At 34.8% G+C, this 12,500-nt stretch overlaps 1 protein-coding gene across 1 annotated transcript in view; it reads left to right on the top strand.

Moving 5' to 3' along the window:
• The window catches only part of LOC137616915 (ionotropic receptor 21a-like), a 21,673-nt gene extending 17,341 nt beyond the window's left edge, over positions 1-4,332 (top strand). The window contains exons 11-12 of the mRNA XM_068346796.1: positions 3,124-3,277; positions 4,072-4,332. Of these exons, the coding sequence (XP_068202897.1) occupies positions 3,124-3,277; positions 4,072-4,286 (369 nt within the window). The 3' untranslated portion in view covers positions 4,287-4,332. The remainder of the gene's footprint in view (positions 1-3,123; positions 3,278-4,071) is intronic.
• Positions 4,333-12,500: the final 8,168 nt, after the last annotated feature.

Here is a 12,500-nt window from a genome sequence, read left to right on the forward strand (position 1 = left end):
ATCAATGAAAGTAAAATCCTGGGAAATCCTCATGTTGACCTTACTCTCTGAGAAAGGGCTTTCTTTTACCCATAAAGGTCAAATATTGGGAGGTCCTCTTGTTGACCTTACTCTCTGAGAAATGGCTTTCTTTTACCCATAAAGGTCAAATAGTGGGAGGTCCTCTTGTTGACCTTACTTTCAGAAAAAGTCCTTTCTTTTACCCATAAAGGTCAAATATTGGGAGATACTCTTGTTGATCTTACGCTAAGACAAAGTCCTTTCTTTTACCCATAAAGGTCAAATATTGGGAGATACTCTTGTTGATCTTACGCTAAGGGAAAGTCCTTTCTTTTACCCATAAAGGTCAAATATTGGGAGATACTCTTGTTGACCTTACGCTCAGAGAAAGTCCTTTCTTTTACCCATAAAGGTCAAATATTGGGAGATACTCTTGTTGATCTTACGCTAAGAGAAAGTCCTTTCTTTTACCCATAAAGGTCAAATATTGGGAGATACTCTTGTTGATCTTACGCTAAGAGAAAGTCCTTTCTTTTACCCATAAAGGTCAAATATTGGGAGATACTCTTGTTGATCTTACGCTAAGAGAAAGTCCTTTCTTTTACCCATAAAGATCAAATATTGGGAGATACTCTTGTTGACCTTACACTCAGAGAAAGTCATTTCTTTTACCCATAAAGGTAAAAAAAGTGGGAGGTCCTCTTGTTAACCTTACTTTCAGAGAAAATCCTTTCTTTTACCCATAAAGGTCAAATATTGGGAGATACTCTTGTTGATCTTACGCTAAGAGAAAGTCCTTTCTTTTACCCATAAAGATCAAATATTGGGAGATACTCTTGTTGATCTTACGCTAAGAGAAAGTCCTTTCTTTTACCCATAAAGGTCAAATATTGGGAGATACTCTTGTTGATCTTACGCTCAGAGAAAGTCCTTTCTTTTACCCATAAAGGTCAAATATTGGGAGATACTCTTGTTGATCTTACGCTAAGAGAATGTCCTTTCTTTTACCCATAAAGATCAAATATTGGGAGATACTCTTGTTGATCTTACGCTAAGAGAAAGTCCTTTCTTTTACCCATAAAGGTCAAATATTGGGAGATACTCTTGTTGATCTTACGCTAAGAGAAAGTCCTTTCTTTTACCCATAAAGGTCAAATATTGGGAGATACTCTTGTTGATCTTACGCTCAGAGAAAGTCCTTTCTTTTACCCATAAAGATCAAATATTGGGAGATACTCTTGTTGACCTTACACTCAGAGAAAGTCATTTCTTTTACCCATAAAGGTAAAAAAAAGTGGGAGGTCCTCTTGTTAACCTTACTTTCAGAGAAAGTCCTTTCTTTTACCCATAAAGGTCAAATATTGGGAGATACTCTAGTTGACCTTACGCTCAGAGAAACTCATTTATTTTACCCATAAAGGTCAAATATTGGGAGACACTCTTGTTGACCTTACGCTCAGAGAAAGTCCTTTCTTTTACCCATACAGGTCAAATATTGGGAGATACTCTTGTTGACCTTACGCTCAGAGAAAGTCCTTTCTTTTACCCATACAGGTCAAATATTGGGAGATACTCTTGTTGACCTTACTCTCAGAGAAAGTCCTTTCTTTTACCCATAGAGGTCAAATATTGGGAGATACTCTTGTTGACCTTACGCTCAGAGAAAGTCCTTTTTTTTACCCATAAAGGTCAAATATTGGGAGATACTCTTGTTGACCTTACGCTCAGAGAAAGTCCTTTTTTTTACCCATAAAGGTCAAATATTGGGAGATACTCTTGTTGACATTACGCTCAGAGAAAGTCCTTTTTTTTACCCATAACGGTCAATTATTGGGAGATACTCTTGTTGACCTTACGCTCAGAGAAAGTCCTCTCTTTTACCCATAAAGGTCAAATATTGGGAGATACTGTTGTTGACCTTACGCTCAGAGAAAGTCCTTTCTTTTACCCATAAAGGTCAAATATTGGGAGATACTCTTGTTGATCTTACGCTCAGAGAAAGTCCTTTCTTTTACCCATAAAGGTCAAATATTGGGAGATACTCTTGTTGACCTTACGCTCAGAGAAAGTCCTTTCTTTTACCCATAAAGGTCAAATATTGGGTGATACTCTTGTTGACCTTACGCTCAAAGAAAGTCCTTTCATTTACCCATAAAGGTCAAATATTGGGAGATACTCTTGTTGATCTTACGCTCAGAGAAAGTCCTTTCTTTTACCCATAAAGGTCAAATATTGGGAGATACTCTTGTTGACCTTACGCTCAGAGAAAGTCATTTCTTTTACCCATAAAGGTCAAATATTGGAAAGTCCTCATGTCTTGTCAAATCATGAATAGCTTTGAAATTTTTCAGATATTATTTAAAGTGTAGCTTAAGTTTTTTGGGATTGTTTTTCGATATGAATCTTACAGTATTGTGCTATATCTATTTTATAAGTATGACTAATAATTCATTGCTAAAATTAAAATTCTGAAATTTCTGAAAGAATGTGCTTGAACAACTCTACAGAATGATTTCAGGAACCTTGTAAGTGACCGAGAATTTCTAGACAAAAAGCTTTATTATTATTATTATTATTATTATTATTATTATTATTGTTATTATTATTGTTATTATTATTATTATTATTATTATTATTAGTTGGAAAAGCTAGATTTTAGAAGCCCAAAGAACCCAACAGGGAAAAATAGCCTAGTGAGGAAAGGAAATAATCAAATATAAAAAAATCCTGAATATAAAATGATACATAAAATAATATATATACTGTATATATATATATATATATATATATATATATATATATATATATATATATATATATATATATATATTTATATATATATATACTGTATATATATATATATATATATATATATATATATATGTATGTATGTATGTATATGTGTATGCATATTTATATATATATATATATATATATATATATATATATATATATATATATATATACACACACATATGTATATGTATATACAGCATGTATATATATATGTATATATACATATATATACACATATGTATATGTATATACAGCATGTATATATATATATATATATATATATATATATATATATAATACACCAATTTGCGAACATTTATACTTCAGGAATGTTTCATCTCCCACCCTGTAGCCCTGGGGGTGCAAGAGCACTCGCCCCTGAAGAAGAGATTCAACCAGATCCTCGGTCGACTGGTGAACGGAGGACTCATAACCAAGTTCTTCACTGACACCTTACGCCTGGTGAAATCTACGCAGGTAAATGAAAGGAAAAAGAATCGGTTATCTAGGAGATATAGTGGCTAAGATAATGGATAATCTGTAATATTCAGGTATCTTGGATAAATAAGAATCACTGATATTTACTAGATAATTTGTTGTTAGAAAGAATTCAAGAAGGTGTCCATCAACATTCCGTATCATAGGATGAGGTTGCGAGGCACTTGCCCATCACCAACCACCAAGTGAATTGGAAGCATATTTATTAATTACAATTAGAAAGATCAAAGTCTTTATGTCCTACGTTAGTTTTTGTTATCTCAAATTGAAGAACTGGTATCTAGGTTATAGGTAAATTTGCGATATATACAGAAAAAGTTCAGATAGAGAGATAGGGTTGTGGTAGCTTATAAGAAACGTCCCTACCTGGCGATATGATGAACTGGGGTTCGAGACAACCTCAAGCTCGATAGTTTCTTTTTGTATCTGCAACCTCTCCAACCTTGTGAGCCAAGTATGGGATGGGAGTTTGGTATGGGGGAGCCTTTAGACTTACCTACCGAGTCATTAGCTGCCATTGCCTAGCCCTCCCTGGTCCTAACTTGGTTGGAGAGGGGGCTTGGTCATATAGATGTATGGTCAGTCTCTAGGACATTGTCCAGCTAGGACATTGTCCAGCTAGGACATTATCGCTGCCCCTGTCCTTCAGGATCAACCTTTAAATAGAGTTTAGGTTATGATCTTCACCTAACGTCCTGGTATTTAATCATGATCCTTATCTCTTCACAAGAAAATAGTTTTAAATGTATATCCCAATCACCTCCAGTATCTTTCTACAGGGAAGCCAAGATGATGGCGATGCATCAAATTCACCAAACGAAGATGCCACAAGTGGTGGCATTGTTCCCTTGACTATAGAACACATGCAAGGACTATTCCTGATCACCGCCACAGGTCTGGGTTTGTCGGTCCTCGCCTTTGCCATCGAGAGAATGAAGGCTGCTAGCTCTGAAGATGAAGGCTCAGGGATATTCAATAAGAATAGACATTAAAAATATGGACTTCACTCACGTTCGTACTTCAATGTGACTTGAATGATTTTCCAGGTAAGCATAAAAGCAACAGGAGATTCAGGTGGATATTGTTACAAGGAATTACAAACATTTTGGATGTCTCAAAGACATTTTAGTCCATCTGCGGAGGCTCCATTTGCTCTTGGCTAGAATGAATTAGTTTAAACGTTCAAGAGAGTTTTTATGATCTTGACTAACATTTTCTTGGATTCATTTACCCTGTTACTGTTTACTTTATCTGCTGGAAGGCCGCTCCATGTATTTGTTTGGAAGATAATGAAGTTAAACATGATTTCATAACTTAAACAAAATTCTCCTTGCACTCACATCTAATAATGGAGTTATATATGCATAGAAATTCAACATTTTTGGTTTATGAAGTTAATTAGGAAATAATGAAGTCATCTCAGAACGGTATAGGTTAACCTAATTCTGTACCTATACTTGCATTAGCAATGTCATATTATTTTTTTCTATTGTAAAGATCGGAAAATTATGGAGTACCAATTGACAATTGATACATATAACGAAAATCATCCTAAATTATATCAAATAATTACTTATAATGTTGTATGGCATCAGTATTGTATCCATGTGTAAGTATAAAGTGGAGTTTTATTTCACAAAAATTCAAGTTTGCCTTGAACGTTTAAAATCCACCTGATACGAGATATAATGCAATTTTAAAATTATTTTACATAGAATTTGTTGCCGATACATTGCCTAACCAACAATACTAAAAGGTTGGAATGAAAATTTTGAGGAAAAATGTTACAATGAATTAAATATGTTAAAAAAAAAAACTTCCTTCGTCTTTTATTGATCTAAAGTCTGTGTTTGAAATAAATCTTTGTTCTATCATTGTGCAGATAAAAATGGCTTCTTATCAATGTTATTCAAATTGAATAAAAAGAAAGGTTAGCACAGTAGTAATGCGTTCACCTAGCATTCACATGGCATCAGTTCAATCCCAGCCCGGGACCGTGAGTTTAAACCGTTTACTGGTGAGGATACTGCTGTGGTTGGGCACCACAGTAGAGGGTTGGGCTTGCCCGGCTGAAGTTCTGGTGGGCAACTCTTCGGATGATACTGGAACTGAAAAAATGATAATTTCAACATTTAACTAGCAAAACGTATTCCAGAGAAAGTAATGGTTTCATAGATGAAATAAGTGAATATATAGATAAACAGACAATTGGATGGTTGAGTAAGTGAGTAAATAGATACAAAATTAATAACTCAATTTATGTCCCGAAACTCATATTTCCGGAATGTTTGTAAGGCATTGATACAAATCCAATTTTCGGCAGCGAGGGTCGAGAAGAGCTGACAGTCCTAATTCTGGATATACTCATAACTATGAATAAAGAATATAAAACGGATTTTTTCCTTATCTCCAGGTGGTTTTTCTTTCTCCCTTGAACCCTGTACTCACTGAAGAAAACAATGCTGATTCATTGTAACTGCTGGATATGAGAGCGGGATTAACCAAGGCCGTCTCTAATGAAAGCCTGATCAGTGTATGGGCGAGAAAGGTCTGACGTCACACGAGTCGTGCTTGCCTAGTGCTAGTTTACGCTGAGTGAACGAGTCGCGCTTTATTTCTTTTCAGTTTTCTGCTGTTATTACCGAAAACTTTCGAGACAGCATTGGGTTAACCGTATTATAGGTAGACACGGCTTAACCCTTTCACTAAAAAGGCATCGACTAAAAGAAAGCTAATAAGAAACAAATCTAAAAGAAAGGGGAGAGACTAAAGACGAATATCAGTGAAGTAAAACCAGAAAGTTATTGATCAAGAATTGATGTTGTAGGGTAAAAAAGATCTAACTCACGCCTATAACAAAAGATTTACATTGTAATTACGATGAAGAAACATAAAAAAATACCGCATATCTCTTGCAGAAGCCATTGCTCAGCAAAAATTAATTTATTTCATACCATAATTTGTATACCAGGTATTTCAATCGTAACAACAGAATTTTATGTCTCATATTTATGTTAAACTTATAGCCAGAATAGCCACATGCATGTAATGTTTGCAGAGAGCTTGAAACATTTAAAGACACACTACTTTACACATTTAATACATGCAGGAATAGACGAGAGTGTACCAACCGTGTGTCACACGATCGTACATAATTCATTTTGTATATATTATGCTTGTATCTTCGCTCTTCCCTCGCACTAAAAAGAACCAGAATAAACATGTCTGCGTTTCCCCTATATAACATTGTCTGTCTTTCGAACATGAAATTTCCTGTTGCCTTGAGGTTTTGTATATAAGGAGAGTGTTCTATAATAAACTAACTCGGTTGCTTTCATACTGCCTTTGAGTTCACAACCTTCTCTCGGCCCGTCACAAGAGGCAACGAAGGAAACACTTCTAACACTAAACATTGCGTAACGTTCAGCGAGTCTTGCAAATCTCGACCTAATTTTCAAACAATTCCTGAGCTTGACTTAATTCACAAACAATTCCAAGCATTCTTGACCTTATTCTCAAACAATTCCCGATCTTCTTGGCCTAATTTTCAAGCAATTCCCGACCTTCTTGACCTAATTCTCAAAGAATTCACGACACCTTGACCTATTTCTCAAACAATTCCCGACCTTCATGACCTAATTTTCAATTAGTTCCCGACCGTCTTGACCAATTTCTCAAAAAATTCCTAACCTTCTTGACCTAATTCTCAAACAATTCCCGACCTTCTTGGCCTAATTTTCAAATAATTCCCGACCTGCTTGACCTAATTTTAAAATTATTTCCGATTTTTTACCTAATTCTCAAACAATTTCCGACCTCCTTGACCTACTTTTCAAATAATTACTGACCATCTTGACGTAATTCTAAAAAAATTCCCCAACCTTTTTTTACCTAATTCTCAAACAATTCCCGACCTTCACCTAATTTTCCAATAATTTCCGACCCTCTTGACCTAATTCTCAAAAACTTCCCGACCTTCTTGACCTGATTTTCAAATAAATTTCGACCCACTTGACCTAAATCTCAAAAAATTCCCGACCTTCTTGACCTGATTTTCAAATAAATTTCGACCCTCTTGACCCAATTCTCAAAAAATTCCCGACCTTCTTGACCTGATTTTCAAATAAATTTCGACCCACTTGACCTAAATCTCAAAAAATTACCAACCTTCTTGACCCAGTTCTCACACAATTTCCGACCTTCTTGACCTAATGTTCAAATAACTCCCTGCCCTCTTGATCTAAATCTCAAAAAAATTCTAACCTTTGTGACCTAAATCTCAAACAATTCCTGACCTTCCTGGCATATTTTTCAAAAAATTCCCGACCTTCTCCACCAAATTTTTATATAATTCCCTACTATCTTGACTTAAATCTAAAAAAAATTACGACCTTTTTAACCTAATTCCCAAGCAATTTCTGACCTTCTTCACCCAATATTCAAATAATTCCCGACCCTCTTGGCCTAATTCTAAAAACATTTCCAACCTTTTTTTACCTTATTCTCAAGCAATTCTCGACCTTCCTCACCTAATTTTCAAATAATTTGCGACCCTCTTAACCTAATTCTCAAAAAATTCCTAACCTTCTCGACCTAATTCTCAAACAATTCCCGACCTTCTTGACCTATTTTTCAAGTAATTTCCAACCCTCTCGACCTAACTCTCAAAAAATTCCCAACCTTCTTGATCTAGTTCTCAAAAGATTCCCGACCTTCTTGACCTAATTTTCAAACAATTACCAACCTTTTTTACCTAAATCTCAAAAAATTCCTAACCTTCTTGACCTAATTCTCAAACAGTTCCTGACCTTCTTGATCTAATTCTTAAACAATTTCCAACCTTTTTTTACCTAAATCAAAAAAAATTCCCAATCTTCTTGACCTAATTCTCAAACAATTCCTAACCCTCTTTACCTAACTCTAAAAATATTCTCAATTTTCTTGACCTAAATCTCAAAAAATTCCCAACTTTCTTGGCCTAATTTTCAAACTTTTCCCAACCTTTTTGACCTAATTCTAAAAAAATTCCTAACCTTCTTTACCCAATTCTCAAACAATTCCCGACCTTCTTGACCTTATTTTCAAATAATTCCCGACCCTCTTGACCTAATTCTCAAACAATTCCCGACCCCTTGGCGAATTCTTTCGACACCCTTCCGCAAACAAGTAATTCATCAAACGATGAATAATAGTAATAAATGATAGATTCTTGTTCATCCCTGATGCTCGTGGTGACAGATGACATTTAGTGTATCTGTCATAATGTACAAAGATCCAAGAGAGGGAAAAAACCTGCATTAAGACGACTTGAAGGTCCAAAGATTATTATTATTATTATTATTATTATTGTTATTGTTATTGTTATTGTTATTATTTTCAATATTATTATTATTATTATTATCATTATTATTATTATTATTATTATTATTATTATTATTATTATTATTATTATCAATAGCTAAGGTACAACCCTTGTTGGAAAAGCAATATATTATAGGCCCAAGTGCGCCAACAGGGAAAAATAGCCCAGTGAGGAAAGGAAATAAGGAAATACATAAACTAAAAGAAAAATAATGAACAATTGATATAAAATATATTAAAAACAGTAACAACATTGAATCTTTCATATATAAACTATAAAAGGAGACTTATGTCAACCTGTTCAACTGAATACATTCGGTGCAAGTTTGAACTTTTGAAGTTTATTCATAAGGCAGAAGATCATTTATGTATCACCTGGATTCGTCGTGAAATATATTTTCTTTTACCTTTGAAAAAAAATGTGAGCAATAAACTTTTGAAATAAAAGAACTCTCATTAATTAACAGTACATTACAGACATTCTTAAGAATCGCATTGAATACCAATATAATTTCCTAATAAAACACTCAAATTTTGAGTCATCTCCTTTGCATGACGAAGGGCTTAAATAGAGCATCTTGACAAGTTCCTGAATAATTCTGATCTCACGTCAGTCAAGGATTTCTTCTTCGTATTTCTTGGGTCATTGATGACTCGTACTTAAGATTCGCATGTGTAAATGTGAATAAGTTTATATCTATGTCTGTTTAAATGGTCACTCATGAATGGCAGAGACAAGTAACAGTGGCAATGCCCTAGAGACTAACCATATGTATATGGTCAGCGCCCAAAATACCCCTCTCCACCCAAGCTAGGACCAGGGACGGTCAGTCAATGGCTCCTGGTGACTTCGTACGTAGACCTATAGGCTCCCCCAAACCCCCAATCCTTAATTCAAAAGGATGGTGAGGTTGCACACACTACAAGAAACTATCGAGCTTGAGCATTACTCGAACCCAAGTTCGGCAGATCGCAAGGCAATGACGTTTCCAATAGGCCACTACAACTGGTTTATGCCGAATACCCTTCTTCCTCTGAAGGATTTGGCTTCTGAGGATTTTAACTTTCTAGGGATATGGTTGTGAGCCCCATGCTTTTTTTTCAGAACTGAATGCTACCCACATTAGTGACGTACTTACCAAGTACAGCATTGAATACTTCGGTAATTACAAAGGATTTCCCAGAACACTGTACCATACGTATGAATTTCGACCTGTGACCTTTGGTTTTTATCAATAAAATACACTTTATTATTATTATTATTATTATTAAAGTTTTTGTTAGTGTCAATGTTATTAGTTGTAAATGATATCATAATGTAAGTCAGTTGTTATTTTATAAATCTTATAAAAAAATTATTGGAGGTAGAATTAAAGAGGGATTGTTGATGTGTGCATTGGCCAATCGGGACACGAGGAAAGCTAGGCGCTGACCAATCAAGAGCAGGAGATTTTGGTGCTGGCCAATACGAAAATAGCAGGTGATCAAATTGACCAATCAGGCTCCGGGATAAGGGGTCTGGTCTCGAGTGAAAAATCTTATTTATGATATTGTGATAAGCTTTCAAAGATTTAACAACGAGTATATTATATCGTTGCGGTCAAAATGTTCAAACCCATTACGGAAATTTCGAATGCAGCTACTGGTCCAATGTCTAAGGTTAAACCTCGAATCTTAACATGGGGTATAGAATTCCTTCATTTGTTTCTATGCCAGGGTTAATGCTTTGTTGTAACAAGCACACACACATACCTTCACACACACACGCACACACACACACACACATACATACATATATATATATATATATATATATATATATATATATATATATATATATATATATATATATATATATATATATCTATTACAACAAATGCAGCCGTTTCAATTCCACTGCAGGACAATCTCCTCAGACATGTCCTTTGTCATGTGTCTGGGTTTTGGCCCTTTTCATCATGACGTTGGCCACTGCGGATTAGTGATGGTGGGAGTTTTTAGTCTGATTGCTCACAGAAAACCAACGTAGTATAGGTGGTCCTCTGCCATTCATAAGAGGCATTTAAACCTTTAAAGTTTAAACTATATAAAAAAGGAACGTCCTTTTAAATGTTCTATAAATTCTTAAGGATGAGGCTGCTACCCTATCCCTCTCTTTCAGCCATCTTGTCACCCACTACTTATAAGTAACTGCCAGGTACCGAATTCATTTTTCGGGTCAACAGAACGTCACTAAAACTTTCCATCTCGCTCAGGAATCGAACTCCGGTCGTCACTTAAACAGAAAATCTTGTATTTAAATCTATCTATGGTAAATGATAAGAAATATCTATATTTTTTTGAACTGGTAATAAGATGGATAAAGCAATATATATATTTTGCTAAATACTCTATTTTTCATTCAATTAAATCCGTTGAGCGTTATTTTATAAAACCAAAAGCAAATTCCACTAAAACAAAACTTTTGGATTAACCAGTAAATGGAAATTCTTACCCAAAAAGAAAAATCCTAAGAAAAAGACTCATGGTAGATGTCATAAACTTAAATCATTTCCTTCATAATCACATATTTCCTTTTTCCTTGCTGGAAAATTGCCTGTGAATATATATCCCTTCAGGACATTTTTTTACGAGCAAGAACGATTTGAATAATCTTCAAACAAAAGACAATTGTAAACAAAGGGTACGATAATTGGATCACGTTAAATTATCGAACAAAGATGGCCACTTCCTCGAACCATTTGAGAAAGAAAGAATTTTTACGCTTCTAACAGTTTTAGGACCACAATTCAGAATCCACAGATTGCATGTAATACACTTGTTTCAAATATTAATGAAAATGTCCAAAAGCGGTGGCTGAGATTTGAGGCATTTTCACATAAGGAGTAAAGATTGCTCGTCCGTCAATAACCAGAACAACAATTCTCTTAGTGAATATTTTTTTCAATTTTTATTTTTATCGCCCTAGCTTTTGAGATTCACGGGTACCTGCTCTGGTAGCCCGTAATTTCATCTATCTTATTCACAGTGAACGGCTCCGATAAACACACGTACTAAAGGTAATTTTCGACTTCTTTGTTTATTTTGTTCAGAAAGAACGATTCCAATAAACACACAGACGTTCGGGTAATTGGCGTTTAACTTGAAGATGCACTTTTATGGCCTTTTTATGCACACAATGAATAATTCTTAGCAACTGCCGAGTCCAGCGGACCCCTTTAATCTTATATTTTTGTGATTGATTCCTTTTTCCAAATTTGCTCTAGGGAATAGGCGCATTTGATGGACAAAAGGAAAATAAACAGGTGTGTTGCGCATGCGCTATCATGCACAAAAACCCATCTTTTTTCCTTGTATGCTGCATATCTAGTGGCAATTAATATCATATAACGTGGTAATGATACTTCTAATTTTTACCTTTTTGAATTAAGGCTTTCATTTGTAAAAATATACTTATTTGTTTCAATTTGGTCTTTGGAAATGAGTGAGAATGATGTAGACCTAAGTTTCTTCTTATGTATCTTCTTGTAATTTATTCTTTTATCAGGGTTGTTTATTCTATTGTCATTATTATTACTAGCCAAGCTACAACCCTAGCGGGAAAAGCCGGATGTTGCAAGACCAAGCCCTTCAGCAAGGAAATAGCTCACTACGGAAAGGAAATAAGGCAATTGCAATTAAACTATATGTAAGTAATGGATAAAATATATTGAACATCTTAAGATCAGTAGCAACATTAAATTAGGCCAGTCAACCTGTTCAACAGAAAAGAATTTGCAAAAAGTTTGAATTTCGTAATTTCGCCGATCTAACTACCTGATTAGGAAGAGCATTCCACAATCTGG

Source organism: Palaemon carinicauda, chromosome 2 (assembly GCF_036898095.1).
Source record: "Palaemon carinicauda isolate YSFRI2023 chromosome 2, ASM3689809v2, whole genome shotgun sequence".
NCBI classification, from domain to species: Eukaryota; Metazoa; Arthropoda; class Malacostraca; order Decapoda; family Palaemonidae; genus Palaemon; species Palaemon carinicauda.